The sequence below is a fragment of the Leptidea sinapis genome, chromosome 19, assembly GCF_905404315.1.
Source record: "Leptidea sinapis chromosome 19, ilLepSina1.1, whole genome shotgun sequence".
Classification (NCBI taxonomy): Eukaryota; Metazoa; Arthropoda; class Insecta; order Lepidoptera; family Pieridae; genus Leptidea; species Leptidea sinapis.
The window spans coordinates 11856041-11879472 of record NC_066283.1 but is presented as its reverse complement, the minus strand read 5'-3'; the positions used below and the strand labels follow the sequence as shown (position 1 = coordinate 11879472).

General features: G+C 34.4%; 1 protein-coding gene across 9 annotated transcripts; it reads right to left on the bottom strand.

Moving 5' to 3' along the window:
* Positions 1-21891, bottom strand: LOC126969844 (uncharacterized). 9 transcript variants are annotated; one of them, XM_050815416.1, is made up of 6 exons: positions 21636-21891; positions 21443-21502; positions 7201-7384; positions 1591-1653; positions 821-997; positions 1-336 (listed from the first exon to the last, which is right to left on the bottom strand). In XM_050815416.1, exons 1-6 carry the CDS (start codon positions 21704-21706, stop codon positions 25-27), a joined length of 867 nt encoding a protein of 288 aa, XP_050671373.1. In that variant the 5' UTR covers positions 21707-21891; the 3' UTR covers positions 1-24. The 9 variants fall into 9 exon arrangements, 4 of the variants coding, with proteins under 4 accessions (XP_050671373.1, XP_050671374.1, XP_050671375.1 ...); XM_050815417.1 differs by having other exon boundaries at positions 7303-7384; XR_007730474.1 differs by lacking the exon at positions 7201-7384.
* Positions 21892-23432: the final 1541 nt, after the last annotated feature.

The following is a 23432-nucleotide window of genomic DNA, read 5'->3' as shown; positions in this document are numbered from 1 at the left end:
TACTTGATCTTTTTAAACTATTATTTAATGTCTCTCATTACATTTATTAATGCACACTGAATCTTCATGTAGATTTCCAAGTTCAGCTTCATATATTACAGCGTTGATCGCTTTTTTTGCAAACAATCGCTGCTGTGGGGACATCCTAGCTAACTTCATTGCCCATTCCAAAATGTCATGGTCATTCTGTAGATTACCCAGTTCAGATGAGTTTCTCCGCTTGACGTTAAACCTTCTCAAAGTTTCAGGCTGCGTATTAGATACAGATATTTCATAATCGGAAGCTGATTGGACATTTGTTGGTATCGGTGGATCAGCTACCCTATTTGTAAAATTCTGAAAATTATCACATATATATTATTCAAACAATATAGCGATGCCGACTGTAAAAAGGGCAGAAAACTTATATACCTAGACTTGCCATAACTAAATATTGTTACAATAAAAAGGTCAGTTATTTCTATTACATACACATTTATACTATAATGTTAAACATTAAGTACCAAAATATGGACTTCATACAAAATCATCTCATCGCTGGCCTCAGTAGGATTGTAAATTATGAAAATTTATCATATTTACTAAAGACGTGATATCAAATTGCGTAACTACCGCTGAAGTCTCAGTTTTGAAGGCATTAATCCCTAATTCATACCTATAATAACTGGCTGACTGGCAACAAATGGCTTTCCGTTCTCTACAACTCAATTGAACTAAATGGCAGGTAAAGGTTATTACTGAGTTATTACGAATAACTTGAATTCGTTCCGTTATTCTGTTGATTTACCGAAGTTTGACGATCTCCTGACAAAGCACGTACCTTAGTTGAAGTTGAAGGCTGAAGAAGTGGTGCAGAACATTTAGTAGCTTGTGGTAATTGTGAGGTGGGTTCTCTAGGGTCTTCATCATCGGATTCTACTTCTGATTTTATAATAACTTCGTATTCAGCGTCATCATCTGGCATTGGAGTATCATTAACGTCATAGGCTGTAGTGTTCTGAAAATTACTTCAACGTTATCGTATGTAAATGTGAAGTCTGCGTGATACTCAACATAGATCAAAAGGCATTTATTTTCTCAAAATTGATTCCTTTAGAATTCTTTTTGATCGTATGTATCAATAGATTTGTATTACACAATTTTACTTGGAAATTCAATACTTATATGAAAATAATGCGCTTAATTCACACAAATAAGGAAATAAAACCTGGAGCATCATTAAACTTTTTACCAGTGGGAGGTTCCTTTGCACAGGATGCCGGCTAGATTATGAGTACCTCAACGGCGCCTATTTGTGCCGTGAAGCAGTAATGTGTAAACATTACTGTATTTCGGTCTGAAGGGGGCAGTAGCTATAGAAATTACTGGGCAAATGAGACCTAACATCTTATATCTCACGTTGATGAGCGCAATTGTAGTGCCGCTCAAAATTTCTGGGCTTTTCAAGAATCCTGAGCGGCACTGAATTGTAATGGGCAGAGCGTATCATTTACCATCAGCTGAACGTCCTGCTCGTCTCGTCCCGTATTTTCATACAAAAAACAATGAAATCAAACTCAAATTAGTAATATGAACCGGTAGGTGTCTTACCCAGTTCGACGTTGACAATTCTGGAACTATCGTTGCTTCAACATTTTTTTGTTCAACATGAATCTGGAAAACAATTAATTAATTTATAATATATATAATCCGGACTGCAGAGTAGGTACATGTGAAAACATTTCAAGAGAAAACGAAGTAAATCGAAGTATTCAGGATGGTTACACTCACTGTCACAGAACACAGAAAAATAGTAGAAGTAATATTGCGTTATAAACACATGAAAACCAGAGTACCCAAATTAAAAACATTATCTGTATAATAACAAAAAAGTTCAACATGTGTTGAACACTTGTTTTAAAAAAGTTCTATTACATATCAGTGTTTTTCTGTTGTTTTGCGTTCTTTATTTTGTTCTTAAGACATTGCTTGTATTTAACACATGCGTATACTTAATCCCGCAGACCTAATAACGATAAATACAAAGTGAAGAATTTTAAGCAACCATGGATAAAACCGTATATTATTCAGTTATCAAATCAAAGGGAAAATATTTTCAAAGAATGGAAAAAAGATACATCAAACATGTGTCTTCGTCTTAGATATAATAAAATTCGAAATAAAATAGTGGAACTAGAGCGAAATAAATTCTATCAAAACAAAATTAATATGAATGCAAAAAATCCCAGGGAATTATGGCGAATAATAAATTCTGTTTGTGGTAGAATTTATATTAATTTATAATCTATACTCCTAACCTGTGACGTCAAATTATTAGAACATAAAACTAACAATATGTCTAATGTGAGCTTAAACTTCAGAAAAGCTGGGAAGGAATCAGTAGAGAAAATTATCAGTAACTTGAATAACTCAAAAGCTCCCGGTACTGACAGTATAAAAATATACTATTACATTTTATATATTAATACTATTTCTAGCAAAATATCAAGTACAATCTCACATCTTATTAATTGCAGCATTCTAACAGCAAATAACCCTGACGAATTAAAGCTAAGTTTTATTCGCCCCATATTTAAAAATGGTAAACAAGATGAAGTAAGTAATTATCGACCCATTTCTATACTATCAGCCATCGATAAGATAGTGGAGAAATACATAAGTGCCTTGATGCAGTCATTTTATTCTAAACATAAAATAATATGCAAGAGTTAATATGGTTTTCAGCCAAAAAAGAGCACAACATCCCTTCTATCAGATTTTTCGGATACTGTTAACCAATACCTGGATAATAGGAAGCATGTGCTAGCACTATTTATAGATTTCTCCAGGGCTTTTGATATCTTAGATCATGGTTGCTTAGTAAACAAATTAGAAGATCCGGTATAAGAGGTCATCTACTTCAATGGTGTGGAAATTACCTCAAAAATAGGTCATATTATGTAAAGGTGGAAAATGCTTCTAGCAAGGTGATTCCCATCACTGAAGGCACAGCTCAGGGATCAGTGCTCGGTCCGCTTCATTTAATTGCTTATGTTAATGACATGACGAGTGTTCTAAAATATTGCACCTCATACCAATATGCAGATGACACATGTCTGTTAATAGGTGAAAAGAATGTCAAAGATGCTCTCGATAAACTTCAAAGCGACTTCGATTTAAGCAATAAATGGTGGCATGACAACGGACTTGTCCTAAACGCTAAAAAAACCAAACTAATACATATTCGATCCCCGTACATAAAATCAACAATTGATACTACCCAAATAGTAAAAGCGCATAGTCACATTTGCTTTCACCACAACTTGGACCCTAGTATTTGCAGCTGTCCTACAATTGACTCGGTTAAAACGCACACATATCTTGGATTAATTATAGACCATTTATTTAACTGGCACCCTCAAATAAATTCAGTTTGTGATAAGCTTAGAGCTTTCCTCGCAAACATTAAAATAATTAATAGTAAACTACCTTATAAAATTTTACTGTTGCTTTATAACACATTGCTGATACAATAGTAAGTTATGGTATTAGTTCGTACGGTAGTACTTACAAAACGTATTTAAATGAGATCGAAAAGTTGCAAAAAAGAATTTTAAAACAAATTGTTTCAAAAGACATAAAAGAAATTAACCAAAATGATGAGTTCAATTTATTCAAACACTGTAAGGTACAATCTAAATTTTACTACAATATATTAAAAGAACAAATGTTCAATGAGAACATTCTACAAAAATATAATCATGAAACCATTACACGCAATCAAACACATAAATTTTATAAAACGGTGAAAGCCACAAATTTATACGGTGAGAGAACTACAGCATACTTAGTACCCCGCCTACTTAATACAATCAATCCAGAAATAAGAAACAAGATAAATACAAACAATATTAAAACTAAATTAAAGTTATTCTTTTTAAACAACCTGTATATTGGTCATAACTTTATGTCTTGAGTTGCCTTTCGTTGCCGAAGCCATGATTAGTGCGTATCGTGATGTGCTATCCGCTATTGAGTACTTAACTATTCGTTATAAAGTTGAGTATTGTTTACTAATTAATATATTTAAACAGACGGTCACTCAAAAATTCAATACATTGCGGTGGCAGGCCATGCGACTCACCCGTGCTACAATAAGTACTGTTGTTGTTGTACCTACATAAATTTTTTCGTTTGTATTGTACCTATATTATTAAATTGTGTATTTATAAGTTAATATTAATATTTATTGTAGACGATAATAGTATTTCTTCTTACATGTCGGACAAACTCTGTGGTTTTTGGCCTGTTATATAATAATAAATCGAAATTCTATTTTTCATAATAAAAACAAAAAAAAAACAAGAGTTGAAGCTTGTCTAAGGTGTATCTAACGGAAAGATTATAATTTATAATCTTAAGGAAGATTTGGATTATATGATGACAGATGGATGTCAAAAATTGCTTTCCTGTTCCTGTACACTTCAGTTTATGTTGTGTTTAACGGCGATTTAGTTAATTTTAAACATAAGCTAAACACTGTTTTGTAAAAGAAAAAGATAAACACTATTTTAAACGTCGTAATTTTTTGTTGTTATAATTAGGTCACTGTCTAACAAAACACGTGTTTAAGCCATGTTTAAAGAAGATTGAAACGCTTCCGTACATTCCTGGGCCCAGTTGATAACAAGATGAAAGTAACACCATTTAAAAGATAACATTTGAATAATCCATAATTGAAAGTTAAGCAAGATTTGTCAATCTAGGAGCTGAGTAATCGAAGATATAAAATTGAGGTTAGGTATGTCTTAAACTATATATTGACAGCTGATCTATAGTAGATTTATTAAATGCCTAGCTGTTAAGGATTTATCACATACTTATATTAGCTGGGTAACAACTTTGTTTTTTTTTTAGATAAAAAATACCTATCTATCTACGTATACCTATCTACTACTGCAAAGACATTCTCTCCCACAAGCACACAGCCGGTCTGAGGTTCGAGTCTCCTTAGGAGACGCCCCGCGACTGTTGTTGCGTAGTCTTTGCGGCCTCCACGGTCCACGTCGTACTTCGCTGTGAAAGCCAGGGCTGCTAACAGCACAGAGGATGTTTTAGTCGGTATGGGGTGTCCGCTTACGCGGACACTCGATTCCGACATTTCCGGAACGGGGCGTAAATACGTAACCGTATTTCCTCCTCTCAAAAAAAAAAAGGACATTCTTTTGCATTATAATATAAGACAATTGGTAATTAGATATAACATAGTACTTATAATTAAAATAATATAATTATGTAGTACTTTTATAATTAAAAGAAGTTTTATTTGCTCAGATAAGAATTCCTTGGAATTCAATTGGGTAGGTAGTTAACAAGTTACTCAACGAATACAACAAGAAACGAAGTAAATTTATTGAAGTAGGCGTTACGTCTCGTGCCAGATTTTGGCGAGACAACACGTCCTGAGGATGCCTCGTGTAGAGGCGAAACACGCGTCGAATTGTTTAAAAACAAATATTGGCGGAATTAACAGTAAAGAAAACAAATCATTTGTATAAGAAACGAAGTGACAATGACGAAAAAACGAAATGATCTGTCAAACTGTCATTGTCAAATTGAAGTTAGTGTTGAGGAACTCGGATTTCACAGGAAATCGATTTATTGATCGAAATCATTCATAGTAAAATATATATTGCTTAGTTCTGTTTTTTCCTGAGAAAATAATATATTTTATTTATAATAATATTGTCAATCGCATGTAAACTATGCACCCAACTAATATTATTTAAATAAAATAACTGGACCTTAATGTTATTTTAATCGATTAAATATTCATTCGATTACATTTTAATCGATTTTCTATATTTTAATGTTTTTTCGGTTTGTAGATTGCAAAATGAGCTAGTTTTTTGTATTTTACATGAGAAAAATATACCAATTTTTAAAAATATATTACAACTTGTTAACCATCAGGCCCAAAAGTCCCATTCTCCTTTATTTTCTGTAATAACACCATATGTCTCTTAATTAATCTTAATGATTACGTCGCTCGTGTCGTCAATAAATGTACGAGCGGCATTGCATACGTATAGGTAGAAGGTATACATTAACTTATACAGATAATATTAAAACATTCATTCAAATTAAAACCTTATTTCGTGGCAGTAATGTTCAAAGTCTTATGAATACTCACATAGGAAGGAGTAACACTACTTATGATGTATATGTATTATTGCAGTGGAGTGGTCATGTAAAAAAAAAACAACTGAACAAATAAAAAATTAAATCTTTTTTTTTGAATATTCTTATTACGTTGAAATAATGTCAATTTTTTAAAGAGTTTCCGTTTACCGTTATTCAATGAACACTGTCATTGCGTGGCGTTGTAATCAAAGCGCGGTCGAAACATAACTGAATGAAAACTCCTATTAGACGCGTGGGCAGAGTTTTTATTAAGGTTATTTTTGAGCGTGATTGTGAGTCTAGTTGTTAAGTGTAAGTGAGTGCTTGTAATACACACATACACATGTACAACGGCCGACCAATTGGTGCGATGCGCCCACATGACTGACCATCAGATGGTGCCCAGCCGTACATAATCTGACCATATGCTTAGGCTACATCAACGTATTCATAAGATTGCAAGTCGCACGTAATTTTTGATAGAAATGCTGTGAGTCACACAGTGGTTGCATTGGATATCGATAAAAACAAAGTTGTGTAGTTAAATATTTTTTTACTTATTGACAGTTTCAAATTATTATGAATAAAACAATATTAAAATATATTTATAATAATGATAATAAAAAAATGGTAAAATAATTGTAAAATTTAAAATGGGTTTACTTCGTTAGCTCCACAGACAATTAAACCTTAAAGACCTCGCTTTCATGCATTTTAGTACCTACGAAAACAAAACCGCCAAAACCTGGCGGGTTGCGCGGGAGGTCGGCTAGTTTTCATTGGATCGTTCAAAGACTTGTCAAAGTTAGCAATGTCAGAGACAACTCATTAGTGATGGGCAATACTCAAATACGATAGATACGGTGGATATTCATAACTGATTCGAATCAATTACGGTATAACGGAATAATAATGAAACATATTAATTATTGTTATGCAAGTTAATATAGTCAACGTAAAAAGAAATAATCTGTAATTTATTAAATTTTACCAAATTAAAATATTTATGTAATATGAATATAATAATGAATACCATACCATACATGGTAACATTAGTGTAGGCACAGCAGTTTCGAACAGGAAGCGTCGATTTCGAAAAAGGCGGAAACAATCCTTAGTGAAATGATTAGAACAAATTACGTTGTTTTTTCCAGGAAACCAATTGCTGTCTCGGCATGTTGCGATAATCCACTTCTCCTTTAGTTTAGGACACTTGGGAAACCTAAAGAACAAAGTTAGAAAATTAATAAAATACGTTCGAGGTCCTCTTCGTTTAGCAATATTAAGGCGACACTAAATGCCAGCGACCTTGAGCGATATGAGTTCACGGCTTCCGGCCCGCCATCTACGTAACAAAGCCAATATTTTCAAAATTCTTGCGTGGAAAACAGTTTACATGCTTACAATCCTCGTTATTCATTCCTAATCTGAACAAATATACCTACACAAAAAAGTAAAGCTATACGAATAGCTTTTCTGAGAGTTTTACTAAGAAAATGCGTCATGCCATGCCAAAAACATTGTTTAACTGCAAGGAAAAGTGGTAGTTAAAAAAGGCTCTGGAGTGAAAACTATAACCAACAGCAAGCATTAGAAACCTACAAATAAGACTAAAGTATATGTGTAACAGGATTAAGTAGTGTTCATAGCTCAAAATGCTATATTTTCACCAAAAAACTTGTCTAAAAACACCTTGTTTGCATGTTTTCTGCTTACTCTTCGCCTTAATTAATAATGACGTCTATCGTCCGAAAAATCATTTACTAAAATCGATCTAAAGTATTAGGAGGCAACATACCTTCATACCCTCATACATATGGGACATTATACCCGCCTCTCATCAATAGTCGGACCACAGGCAGTTAAATACTAGACTGCTATTCGAATGTCAAATCTCAGTAAATAATTGACAATTAACGTATTTTTATGCTTACATTGTCATCACTTGTTTACACGTCCCAGTGACAGAGCGAGATAATGAATAGCCCAAACACATGGTGCCAATTGGTACGGCCGGACCATCGGACGGTTCGGTTAGCGCCACGCACCTATTTGTCCGGTGACTCGGTACGGACATGAGTAACTAAAGGGTACAGAGAGTAAGCTTCTTAAGAGCGGGCAAAATTAATACCTATTTTGGTAGGGTTGTCACATAGAGAAGAAATATAAAACAATTTTTTTATTATTATTAGCTATTTGAAAGATACTGATATTCTTAAATATTTATTCCATTTAATTTAATAAATAAGAACCATGTAATGATGATAATCATTTATTAAAAATGCTTTTTAACTTAGCTTAGACAAATATTAAAAGTTTCATGTTCATTTTACTAACCGTTAAGGAGTTTCCTCTTGAGGAAACAGTTCTATTTGCAGCTACATTTCATAATGGAGTTAAGAAAATTAACAGAAGTCTCGTTCCAGAATTTAGTGAGCCAACAGCTACTGAAAATGCTGTAGTCGTGTAGAGGCGAAGCACGTGTAATTATTTTTAGTAAGGATTTTCGGAATAAACACTAAATCATTATTTTTAAAACGAAATTTAATCTACATAGTACCTACAATGTTTCGTGTTCTTGCTATTAACTAATAAGGAGTTCCCTCGTAAGGTGACAATCATCACTGCAGCAGCAGTTCGTAGTAAAGACGTGACTAGATGTCAAAACTAAACTTATATACAAAATTACGTGACCGTGCCACTACCCGTTGAAGAGTTCCCTATTGAGGTAATATTTGCTATGTTAATTAAAACCTTGAAATAGTACAGGGATCCGATAACCAAAAGGATCATACAAATATACATACATAATAATATGCATACACACATCAAAAAAGTCTAAGCAACATGCATGATATTACAAATTTACTTTAATTTATATTAATTAGTTTCTAAGTCTTTATTCACTCAAAGTGCATATGTATCTAAACTTTTTTGTTATTGATGACATACTGGCTGGTTGTAAAAAATATTTCGATTATGTTTTGTTTTTTTTTCATAAAATTAAATGAAAGGGAATTTGTTTGAATTTAAGTGCGTTTTTATTGCTATGTTTAGTCTTGATTTTATAATTTTACCAACCATTCAAATAAAGTTGGCGACAAAATTTAATTGTTAGATATTCTTTACGCCATGGAGCGACGTCGTTTGACGGCAAATGAAATGCAAAGAGCTGTAAGGATGTTGCAAGCGGGAAGTAATCAATCTCAGATATTTCGGTATTTTGGCATTCATAGAAGTATTTGTCGTCTTTAGCAGCGCTACAAGGGAACTGGCTGAACAGCATTCAGGCCGTTAAAGGAGTACAAATGCTCGGCAAGACCGGTACATACAACTGATTGCAAGACGCCAGCCGATGTTAACCGCTCGAGAGATAAGTTTGGGGCTACAAAATTCAAGTGGTGTTGATGTAAGTCCCCAAATTGTGCGAAATTGACTGCATAAGTACGGCCTACGAGGTCGACGCCCAATTAGGTGCCCACCGATACGTCACGGGAATCGCGCTCGTCGAAATGAATGGTGTGAGAACCCAGAACATGGACCCAGGAACAATGGGATAAAATTATGTTTTCCGATGAGTCGCAATTCGGGTTTAGGCCTGATACAAGAACGGTGCGAGTGTAACGTCGGCCCGGAAATACTGAAAGGCTCAGGTGCATTCAGGAAGTTCATCCATACAGCGGCTCAACAGTTATAGTATGAGCGGGTATTAGAACAGAAGAACAGGCGAATAGAGCTCGTTTTTTGTAAATGGAAACATGAACGCTGAAAATTACGTTGAGGATATTCTCAGACCTTATGTCCATCCATTTGTACAAACCTTTGGCTCCGATTTTACGTTAATGCATGACAATGCGCGTTCACATACAGCTCGTCGAACCAGTCAATACTTACTTGGCAACGGAGAACGTCCGGGTATTGCCCTGGCCTGCACAATCGCCAGACCTCAACCCAATCGAGCACGCATGTGACATGCTCAAGATACGTGTTTTGAAGGACTTGGACGGAGTGACAACAACCCAACAGCTGAAGGACTTGCTACAATTCCAAGGGTCGCTCCCTTGGAATTGTAGCGCAAGATGAAATAAACAGTCTCATTAATTCAATGAATAATCGTTGCCGACAAGTTTTGAATAGCAGAGGAGGTCGTACTTTGTATTAAATCCTGTCATTCTTTTCTAATCCTATTCTTTCACAATAAATTCATTTTCTTTAGAAAGACAACAGCTGTTATTTTTACATCATAGGACCCTAAAAATATTATTTTAAAAATAAAATACAACGTTACAATGTGAAAAACCATCCTAAAATTTTAATTAGTACATGTTGCTTAGACTTTTTTGATGTGTGTATTATCAATTATTTTCTTACCTATTGGAGCCCTTGGAATGGTTAAAATATAATACATTTCAATTTTTTCTCATATATGTGTCGCGCTAACCTTGAGATTGTCAACTGTCTGTGCGATCGTCAACCGGTTAATTCCGGTTCTCGCCGCGTACGCAACAAGACTGCGTCCGATGGTTCCGTCGTACCAAATGTGTGTCATGTGTTTACACATTAAAAAGAGCTGCACGGATAGATTGATGGGTTTTATGGTATTAAATGAGACTATTATACTTGTTGGACTACTATGATAATGGTTAGATTGGTGGTCGGACCTCTACAATATAATGGTTACACAGACCGGCCTTGTTAATGGTTTTAGACCATCGGTTACTGGAAATTAGGACCACACTGATTATTGCTTAGACATGCAGTGCCTAACTGAATACAACTGACTGCTATTAGTAATAAATTTGATATCTAATAAGCAATATTTGTAATATAATGCTGTTCAATTTATTTACTTCGAGTACAATAGAGAGAAACCAAAATTACAATAGCAATCTCTAAATTAAGCAGGGTCTGCTGCGCCAATTTTTTAACAAAACATGTTAGCAAAACAGTCCGTCCGCTGCACCTGTTTATGTTTCTTTTCAAATATGAGTTCCGACAAATTCCATCCAGCTTTTTGTATTTTTTTTTATGATCTATCAATGTTACATTCCAAACAACCGGTCTTTCTGTTATTAGTTGTATAAAAAACAAACTATTTTCTTTATCGACTCCATAACAAACAAACCAAATAGAATTATCGCTAGCTACGAATGATAGGTACGTCTTCATCCAGTGAACGCTAGCAAATTATGTGTTAATTTCCCTCCCCGCAGGCGAACGCGGGTGATGTTATCCATTTCTCAAATGTTAAGCCACGCCCCTCATCTGTTTACAGGTAAAACAAGTTTTTTGTGTTAACAAACACGAAAACAAGGCGCAGCGGACGCGGCTTTAGATTTCTCTAAATTATAAAACTATTACTAATGCAAAACAAAAATACTATTGTAAGGATGTAAGTAAAAACAAATGTGCAGCAATAACTTTAATCAGAGTAATACTATAACCTAGCGATTTATAACCTAGGTCCTAAAGAATCATTAAGAGAAAAATTTAAAGCAATAAACATTTTGACTGTTGCTTCTCAATACATTTTTGATAATGTTCTGTATGTTCATAAGCACATTGAGGAATTTTCTAGAAACTGTGATATTCATAATGTTAACACGAGGAACAAACATAAACTTGTTCTGCCTACTACTTGGTTGCGTCGAGTTAGTAAGTCTTTTGTTGGGCGATGTATATGCTTCTACAATATGATCCCAGAAATTTACAAAACAAATGTGTTACGAAATTTAAAAGAATTGTTAAAAACGTTTGTGTGGGAAGGGTTACTATAGCATAAACGATTTTCTTAATGACACCACGGACTGAGAATAAAGCAAACACCCTAAGGCTCTTTAATCTTTATATATATAATTCTTGTGTGCGTGTGTGTCACTGAACTCCTCCTAGACGGCTGGACCGATTCTAATGAAACTTTCTGTGTGTATTCAGGTGGATTCGAGAATGGTTTAGATTCACAATTGAACTACCTCCTAAACGGCTGGACCGATTTTGATGATATTTTTGTGTGTTCCAGTGAATTTGAGATTGGTGTGTGTCTTCAGGTGGATTCGAAAATGGTTTAGATTCACAATTAAACTACCTCCTAAACGGCTGGACTGATTTTGATGACTTTTTTGTTTGTTTCAGTGAATTTGAGATTGGTTTAGATTCCCAATTCCGCCCATATAATATAATTATCCTGCTCATGTGTATGTTAGTGAACTGCTCCTAACGGCTGGACCGATTTTTCAAATTTAAAACATGTGTACAGGACAACGTCTGTTGGGTCCACTAGTCTATATATATAAAAATGAATTGGTGTTCGTTAGTCTCGCTAAAACTCGGTAACGGCTGGACCGATTTGGCTAATTTTGGTCTTGAATTATTTGTGGAAGTCCAGGGAAGGTTTATAAGGTGAATAAATAGGAAAATGCTGCTAAATTAAATAAAAACAACAATTTTGTTTTTCCTTTGATGTGTTCATACATAATATCTATGAGAGAATTTATTGACGCACGGTTTGACAGTTCTGTTGTGAAACAATTTCATTACGACAGCAGGGTGCATATTTTACGAAGTAATTTTTGATGTTATGATATATTATTGGCAAATTCATATAAAAACATTATTTTATTTATTATATACAGAACAACGTCTGTCGGGTCAGCTAGTTATAAATATTTATTGTACGATATCACATTGTAATCCATATTTTATATTAAAAAGAAGCCCACTGAGTTTCTTGCGCCCATTCTTCTCAGGTCTGAGGCAGTCTCTTTTGAATGGGTGGTAGTTTTTGACGTTCAATAAGTGATTTTAAATCCTATTTTGAATAAAAATATTCGAATTTGAAAAACTAAAAAATTGCAATTAATTTAAGTAAGTACCTACTTAATTCAAGTGTTATAATAGACTAGCGTCTTCGTGCAGAATGATACTTCGCTTAACTCTAGTCCAGTCTATATAATAAAACTTTAAATAACAGACACTTTATTAGGTAATTCAGTGCTGTAAAGTGATGTGAATTTATCTACAAAAGAAAGGGACGTGAAAAGAGACAAGAAAAAGAGGTCTTTTATATTTTATTTTTAGGTAATTAATTATTTTAATGATGTACCTGTGAAATGTCGTGCCATCTTTCGTGAGACTAGACGTTGTACTACGCTTTCCACACCATTTCACTGAACAAAACGGCATTATAACAGTAAAACCGAAAATGTTATCTCCGTGACCCGCAGCGGCAGACTGAGAAGTGAGAAACGTAAAGGGGGGGGGGGGGGGGGGGGGGGGGGCTCTAAGGCAGTGTCACTGCCAAACCTGTGCATATCCCCAGTAGAGCATCGTCGTTAGGTCGAATTGTTTGTGGTTAGCTCGGCATCTTAGCTGTGAGCTCTTTTTATCATAAAAGAAAATTAGTCTGCTCTGATGTGCGCCATGATAATGTTAAGACATGCAACTTTATCGTGTGTTGTTTCGAACTTTTGTAACTTTTCGTGTGCTTGAGCTATATTTAATATATAAAATTCTCATGTCGCGGTGTTTGTAGTTAAGGACGCGTTCTCAAAACAGAGAGGTATCGAATCGCACCACTACACTGACACCGCTCAAACACATACACGTACTTAAAGTCAGTTGCGGGAATGAAATGAATTTGATACTTTAGCAAGTTTGAATTTTGTTTTTTTTAATACCTATGTATTTTTGATAATTGTTTGATGTATTCGTTTAGTAGTTAAATATTAGAACTTTAGATGGCAATTCGGTCGCATAACGTCGTGTGTAGTAAACGCAGTTTTTTTAAAATCCAAGATGGCTGCCGCACAAAATTATGATTTCAACAATATGGGTATCGTATCCGAGGTTCTCGAGGGTACAGAGAACGATTTTGGGATCATTTTTGAAATCCAAGATGGCCGCCGCGCAAAAATATGATTTCCACAATATGGGTATCGTATCCGAGGTTCTCGAGGGTGCAGAGAACGATTTTGGGATCATTTTTGAAATCCAAGATGGCCGCCGCACAAAATTATGATTTCAACAATATGGGTATCGTATCCGAGGTTCTCGAGGGTGTAGAGAACGATTTTGTCATTTTTGAAATACAAGATGGCCGCTGCGCAAAAAAATGATTCCACAATATGGGTATCGTATCCGAGGTTCTCGAGGTTGCAGAGAACGATTTTGGGATCATTTTTGAAATCCAAGATGGCCGCCGCACAAAATTATGATTTCAACAATATGGTTATCGTATCCGAGGTTCTCGAGGGTGCAGAGAACGATTTTGTCATTTTTGAAATACAAGATGGTCGCTGCGCAAAAAAATGATTCCACAATATGGGTATCGTATCCGAGGTTCTCGAGGGTGCAGAGAACGATTTTGGGATCATTTTTGTAACACAAGATGGCCGCCGCGCAAATAAAAAATTAATGACACCCATGAAGAAAATTTTGTAGATTTCATAGGCGCCATCATGGATTTCGATTTTGACCCGATATTCGTTATTGTTGACCCCAAAAACCATTAAAATGACACCCATGATGAGAAGTTGGTGAATTTCATAGGCGCCATCTTGAAATTCGATTTTGACCCGAAATTCGTTATTGTTGACCCCGCAAACCATGAAAGTGACACCCATGAAGAGAAGTTGGTAATTTTCATAGGCGCCATCTTGAATTTCGATTTTGACCCGATATTCGTTATTGTTGACCCCGAAAACCATAAAAATGACACCCATGAAGAGAAGTTGGTGTATTTCATAGGCGCCATCTTGGATTTCGATTTAATATAGACCTTATATTTAGAGATGAAAATAAATCACTAATTCTTCAAAAAAATACAGAAACATATTTTTTTGAAAATTTGACTGCGTTCAAAATATGTAAAGTATCAAAGACAGTATTGTAGAGCTTATAAAAAATATTCATGTTCGTACAGCGATCTTTCGTTGTTTCGATAGATCTCTCTGTGCAATGTGTACAGAGGGACAAAATAAAATAACCCTTAATACCACACTTTAAAGCTCATGCTTATCAGAAAAATATATGAATTTTAGACGTCTCATTTTTATTTTTTCCTGAGATTATTTATAACATATTCATTAATTTATTTCCCGTTTTTTTGAAATTATTATATCTGTTATCCTTAAAAAGACATAATTATGTAAATAGTAGCAGAAAACTGATCCTGAATGAAGCCCCATTTCGTCAATTTTGTGTGAAGAGTTAACGGATAATCGTTTTTACGACATAAAATATCAAAATTTTAAAGCAAATATTTCCCGCTAATTGGAGATAAAGAAGTAATCTATGTGTGGCAATTTTTTTTTGTTAGATTTAGTTTCATTTCATCACAAACTCTACCGAAAAATATTTATTTTTGTCGGATTCGTAAACGCGTCCTTAAACTCCTTCGAAACGGCTTGACCGATTCTCATCAAATTTTCAGTGCATATTGGGTAGATCTGAGGATCGGACAACATCTATTTTTCATCCCCCTAAATGTTAAGGGTGGTCCACGCCAATTTTTTTTTATTTTTTTTTAATCTGTTTGATTATGAGTCAGCATTAAAAAATACATACAACTTCAATTTTTCACCCATCTACGATCAACAGTTACTTTTGTATCGCGATTTTCATATCGGCAATACAACGTTTGCTGGGTCAGCTAGTTTATAATATATTTTACTGTGATCATACACTGATTTACTCCTCCGACTAATGTGGAGCCTCAGTGGTAATTCGCCATACCCTTATTTGTTGTGGAGCCTCAGTGGTAATTCGCCATACCCTTATTTGTTGTGGAGCCTCGGTGGTAATTCGCCATACCCTTATTTGTTGTGGAGCCTCAGTGGTAATTCGCCATACCCTTATTTGTTGTGGAGCCTCAGTGGTAATTCGCCATACCCTTATTTGTTGTGGAGCCTCAGTGGTAATTCGCCATACCCTTATTTGTTGTGGAGCCTCAGTGGTAATTCGCCATACCCTTATTTGTTGTGGAGCCTCAGTGGTAATTCGCCATACCCTTATTTGTTGTGGAGCCTCAGTGGTAATTCGCCATACCCTTATTTGTTTGTATGACAAACATCTATGAGAACAATTTTGAAAATTCTTTCACGAGTAGAATCTTATGTTGGAATAAAAGCCACATGGTTTGTATTTTATTTTATAACTAAAACAGAACATACAATAAAAATTTTTACTTCATGTCAACCGCTCGTATTTATTATTTATATTTATTTATTCGATGACGATTATTTTTATAGATGTTACGAAATATTATTGACAAATTCTTAAAATTTTGTATTTAACTTAATATGTACAGAAAGAACAACGTCTGTCGGGTCAGCTAGTTTAATATATAAAATTCTCGTGTCCCGGTGTTTGTTACCAAACTCCTCCGAAACGGTTTTGTATGAAATTTTGTGTGCATATCGGGTAGGTCTGAGAATCGGCCAGCATCTATTTTTCAAACCCATAAATAATATGGGTGACCCCTAAATATATTTTTGTGACAAAATTTTTCAGCGTTAAAAACACATACTACTTCAAAGTTTTACCCTTCTGCAATCAACACCTGTTTTTTAATTAATAAAAGGTGGTGCTAACCTGCACGGGGGCAGATGAAAGTGCTGCACATGTACTTCTGCATTGTCCAGGTGTAGCAACTTACCGGGCTCAACATCTTGGTACCCCAAACACACTCCCAAATGTCTTTACGAAGGACAGGAGGTTGCTAAGGTTTCTGGAGGAATTGGGGTGGCAGGAATAACAAATATATGCCAACACATGCAAAATAGGCGCGCAGTTGTAATTTTATATTAATAATTTATTTGATATCTTGAGTTTCATTATCACTTGTCAGTAGGTCTGTACATCAACTATGTAATTAATTCGGTTTAAGACACAGCCCACTGACTGATAGATTGAGTGACGGCGGATCTTAGTGAATTCCGTTGGTTACTCTTCGGTTACTGAACCCTAAAAATGTCTCGATAAATGTGTATGACACGATGATCATTTTTGTAGTAGGTACTCTGCACGACATTTGCAGGGATTGTGAGTGCACCACAGAATAGATTTAAAATTTATAACGGTCATCACGCGTAATATGTAATTTTTAATGATTATTTGTATTTCATCTTTTGTACATATATACTGTGATGGCTTTAACCTTCTTTAGGCGTAGTATTATTTGCCGCACTTTGCGACTACGCCTTCAGTATCTAGTTGCAACGCAGCGGAGACCAATCCTTAATCAAAAGTTAATAACATTAATGTGTTCTTCATCATGTGTAGTACAAAGTAAGTTTCCTAAGAAACTAAACTATTTAAAACACAATTTACTTGCTGTACAAAAATACAGACTCCAAACACGTATATGATATACGACTACAAAACAAGATAACTGAAAAGTAGTTAAATGTTCTCTACAACATTTACAAGTTATCATCTTGTTACGTACGTATATTATTTAGTACTCGGATGATAATGATTTAAAAATTCACCAAAACTTAAATCTTTTTCTTCGTTTGTGTGGTTGAGTTTCTTCATCGTCACTGGTTTCTACGTATTTAAGTATTGTGAATCTCAGAAAATGAGTGAGACAAACATTATTAATGTCCTTGTTCTCTTTATCTTTTTCTTCTCCTTTTTTCCTATTTCTTTCTTCTTTCATACTTTTATCTTGTTCTGTGTCTATTAGTCTGTCTGTACTGACAGTCTACTGTATAGATTAATGATAAGAATACTCACATATAAAGGTCTTGGGTCTCCCTCCACTTCTGTTTTAATATATTGACAATTTTCTTCTGTTCTGGAAACCTTACGCGATCTTTTATGGGAAAAAGGTAAAATTAGATTACATACATACATAGGAACAAATTTTTTCTTTATGATAATAAGAGACGAGACGAGACGAGCAAGACGTTCAGATGATGGTATTTGATACGCCCTGCCTATTACAATGGATATCTGCCGCTCAGGATTCTTGAAAAACCCAAAAATTCTGAGCGGCACACATCACCTTGAGACATAAGATGTTGAGTCTCATTTGCCGAGTAATTACACTAGCTACGGCGGCCTACAGACTGAAACACAATAATGCTTACACATACCGGTGGTACCCATAATCTAGCCGGCATCCTGTGCAAAGGAGTCTTCGACTGGTAATATGAACTATGGGTCATTTGTAAACCAATGATTTTTGCAAGACTCTAACAACAATGTCGTACATTATAATCAGCTTTATTGTATCAGTCAATTATGCAACGAGCTCAGTTGTAAATAATTGCAAGACAAACATATTTATTCAAAGTCTTTGTAAAAATTTAAAATTAGACTTAAGAAATACTCGTACTATAGAAATTGTAATGTCACTACTTGGCGATTCTAACAATATTAAGCTGTGTACAACTGTGTACTTAGATTTACAGTTTTATATTAGTTAGATAATAAAAATAATAAATAAAATTCTTTATTGTTTTTAATACATTGTCCTTAACAAATAGTGGCAAGAAGTTCCTTTTAAGGCGAAGTGTGATCGAGTTGATGGCAGACGAGGACGGACAATCAACGGCGCGGGGTGTGCTCCACCCCACCTGCCGGCTAACGATACTAACTACATAGACACCTACATTTTATGAAGTAGGTATGGGTAGGTACAATTGGGTATATATATAGAAAGGAATATATTTGTAATAAATTCAGATACCTAATAATTTATTGAAATGTATGCTATGCTGCAAGTCTAATCCTACAAGGTCGACAACGCTCATGTGATTCCTCTGGTGTTGCAGGAGAGTTTGGGCGGCGGTTATCATACACCACCAGGGATCCGTTAGCTATGATGTCTTACTCCACATAAAGGAATAAGATAAGTTGGGTACCTACACTTCTTGCAAATCGAACAAATTTTGATATTTTGTTTTTTTCATCTCTAGAATATTCCTATTAGGGACGTGGCACTAAGATGCCCCGGTGCCTAAAATGCCCCCACTTTCGAAAAACTTATCCATAACTTATTTATGGATTGTTGTATTCATATAAATATCAGTGTACTATGAGTAAACTGTATATATGAAAAGTGGCAAAGATTTGGTTGAATTGAAGATAATAGGTATTTAAGATCTTTATTTTTATTATTCTTCGACCACCGATAATTTATAAGCTGATTATAACTAAGTATAAACTGACGACCGATGTGGCGCGGTGGCTGAAGGTCCGACTGTTACGCAGAAGGTCACGGGACAAACATTTGTATGATCTGCAATTATTTGTTCCGGAGGTCTGGGTGTTCCATATATTTTGTAATAAAAATATGTTTGTTTTCCATATAAATATATTAGTCTTCTAGTAGCCATAACATAAACTCTTCTTACTTTAGGGCTAGATGATGCTGTGTGAAATGTCCAGCGATATTTATTGATTAATTATTATTAATCTTTGGGAAACTCTCAATGGCATCCCACGAGTTTGACGAGAATCTACCAACTCTGGAAGTACATCAGATTGGTAAAAGCTTATAAGTTTTGGCTCCATTTTATTTTTCCAAGAGTTAATTTCCATTTTTTCATTCATTGGTATCTTTACCTAGTGCAATAATAATAATAATAAAATATTTTGAATTGACAGGAGTCCTGTAAAATATAATATTACATAATAATGTACCTACCTGTTACTTATATATATATACATCTATGTGTGTGAGTATGTATGTATATGTGAAAAATACTTCCTTCTTCAGGTTCATCAATTTGAGTCTCTTGAGCTTCAATCGCGAACATTTTTTTGTTTGGTTACTCTTATTCACCATAATTGTAGCAAAATTAAAGAATATGTAATAGTACAAATCGAAATGTAATCTCTTATTTAATATCGTTTCTTTTGGGGGCAGCGCTTCAAAATTGTATACGAACGCTCTCGACGAGGCCCTGCGGCCGACTGATGGAAGGCGAGAGCCGTGTTATGGCCGACCCGCGCGCAATTTCACTGGACGTTTTCCATAAATGTATTTCTTGCTTCAAAATAATACTCTTTTCGAATAAAATAAAGCCGCAATCGTGTGAAGTATTTATAACGGGTCATATAAATGAAATTTAAGTGAAAATTGTTAAATAACTAGCAAATAGAACTGGATTTCCGTAGAAGTATCTCTTTAAAAATGAAGATTTAGAGGAAACTGCCATTTTATTGTATCGAATCAAGTTTAGTCAATCGTGTTTCGAATCCTATAACTTACTAACATTAATCCTAAACTTATCATTGTCATCAAAAAATATTTAAAATTCGATGTTTTCTTGCCATAAAATTTATTTTCCGTGCAGTCAAAACGTGGTGTTTGGGACTCAATTTACCTTAAGCATATGACGAATGCCTTAAAATAGAATAGTTTGGGAAGTTAATGAAATATGATAAAGCGCGTGTGATATATTTTCTGTTTAATTGTAACCTTTGTACTTCAATAAAATAAAATAAAACATGTTCTACTCTGTGAAAAGTAATTACTCCGTGGCATGAACGACCTTCTTGTAATATTGTTTGTATATTTTTACACTGTGACACATATTTTGTCAATGAGCTTGAGCCATGAATGGGTATTGTATCTATGTAGTATCTACAAAAAGATAATCCTAAAAAAAGACGTGTAGCACTCGGGGACTTGCGTGGTAAAGCTATTTTATAGCATTTTTTATCAACTTATGCAATTATTATTATTTATTTATGCAGTATTTTTTTTATTTGATATTAATTCAAGTTTTTTCTTTGATACTAATTCAAGTTACACTTTTTGAGCGTGGTGACAGATAAGAATTCTTTTTATTTCTTTTATTGAATAAATGAGAAGTTAATATCGTTTAAAATACTATCTTACAATACATATTGTAGGTTATTCAGGAATTTTTATCATTAAAACTATAGGTTTATGGTAACTAAGAAAATAAATAAAAGAAAAGAAAGTAAATAAGAAACATAATGCTGCATAAAAAATGAAGTTGCTAAAAATATGTATTTTATTTTCGCCTGAGTCGCTTAAAGATTTGCAGTGCGGGTTTCGACTTGCCTAAAGGACCTTCCCAAAATTTGTCGCTATCTCTCTGACTACGTTTGTTCAGTTTTTTCCAAAGTAAATATTCGCTATCACTGATGAATGTGATGACCAGTGCTGGCAGGGATATGTTCTTGAAGTTCAAACACGCCCGCAGAGTTAGGTATCTTGTGCGCCTTCTAATAGGTGCTTTCTCCTATACTTATATTCAGACTGTGCGAGAGTGAGTGAGAAAATAAAGAGAGCACTTACTGTTCCTCGTTGTCTTTTATTCCAACAAATAAACCTTTTTTATTTCTTTTCATTTTTGAACTGAAACAATAAAATATGGTAGTATAAAAGATTGGAACCCACATCGAAGGCGTTTCACTACTGTAGGGAAATATATTTTTTTAATACTGTTACTGTGGTCAATAGCAATAAATGAATAAAATGTATTACTCACCATATTTCTTTCGCAATTTTTTTCGCCTTCAAATGTGATTTAGTTCTGATTTTATTTCTTTTATTTGCCATTTAAAAAAACAATCACAAATATACCGTCTTAAACGTTGTAAGTATACAAAATATTTACACAATAAGTAATAATCGAATAAACTTAATCTTTACAAATACAGTAACTATTTACTATCTTTTTTATTTCGTATATCTTTTACAGAGCAGAAAAAAACGCGCGCGCAATAATTTGGCACACGTCTCACCTCGGTGACGTCCCGCGAGACACTGGCGAGATACAAACGGACCAAAAATCACTTGAATAATCGATAAAAAAAGTTATAAATGTAATGAAAAATAAACGGTCGGTTAGAATCGATTCCAACATTAATTACCTATAAATTGATACTAATTTTAGAAGCCGCACTAGAATTTTTTATCAACTTCTGCAATTATAATTATTTATTTATTTTTTAATTATGCAGTATTTTTTGGAACGAAGTTCCTTAGGGGACGATGCGGAGGGGTACCCTAATCGGGAAAAAACGTCCGGAACGTAACTCTCTTCATGTACGTCGAAGCGTTGCTACGCGACAATATCTTGCTTTTTTTTTTGGGATTTTATGACCTACAATATCTTGCTGAATATTTTTGGGACGAAGTTCCTTACGGCAGGCTTGGAGGAGATAGGGATTTTGCTGCGGGACCGAACTGAAAAAAATGTGATAGTAAAACCGTTAGAAAAAGTCCGTGGAATAAAACCGTTAAATGAGACGTGCGCAGGCGCGACAGTCGTATACACAAGCGAGTAGTGTATAATACCTTTCTCTTTCTAATGGACTTTATTATGATTAATACGAATTACTTATAATAATAATAATAATAAACTCTACAATTTATTCAAAGGTTCATTGATCAACTGACGTAAATATTTATATAAAAATCATACACACATGCAGAAGATTATTTTGTAATTATTTCTATTTCTATGTAATTTTATGTTATCAAACAAAAATAAAGTTATTTCAATTGATATTTTGGATAACAATTTTTTTTATTATTTATTATTTCCTAAAATACTGAATTTCCTTAATACTTTCCTGTACTTAAATAAAAACTAATCTGCAAAATTTAAGAGAAAAATCAAGAAAACTTACATAAAATTGAACACGATTTTTTTTTTTACAAATTGTGTCGATTCTACATTAGCCGAAGGAACTTCGTTCCTACCTGGAGTCCCACGACACCACATCTTTTTTTTTAAATAAATAATTGACAAGTAACAATTATTGACATTTGACACATTTCTGACAAATCATATTGATTATTTATTTTATTTATTAACAGCCGTTCCCAATATTCAGTCTATCTCTTACTAGAGATAAAAATTGTAACTATCGTTGACTTTTCTGTCCCAATAAACTTATCGACGGTATCTCACATTATCCGTACACGCTGTCTGTCAATGGGACGACGTATAGCTTACCAGCGATAGAAGTTTGTATGGATATAGCAATTCACGCTTCCCATTATAAAGCGATAAGAATGACTTATCGGGTTTATTGGGACATCTTCAGATTATTGACACCTAATTACTGACAGTAGAAGGTAGTAATTTATCTCTATCTGTAGATAGTATATTGGGAACGGCCGTTAGAGCATTGGTAAATCAAAACCAAAATACAATAAACGAATATTTAAACACGGACGAGAAAAAATAAGGACTCCGTGGCACCTTACGTAACAGTGAGTGCACCAAAACAAGCCGGTAAACGTGTAAATACATAGCCCCACGCATACACTTACA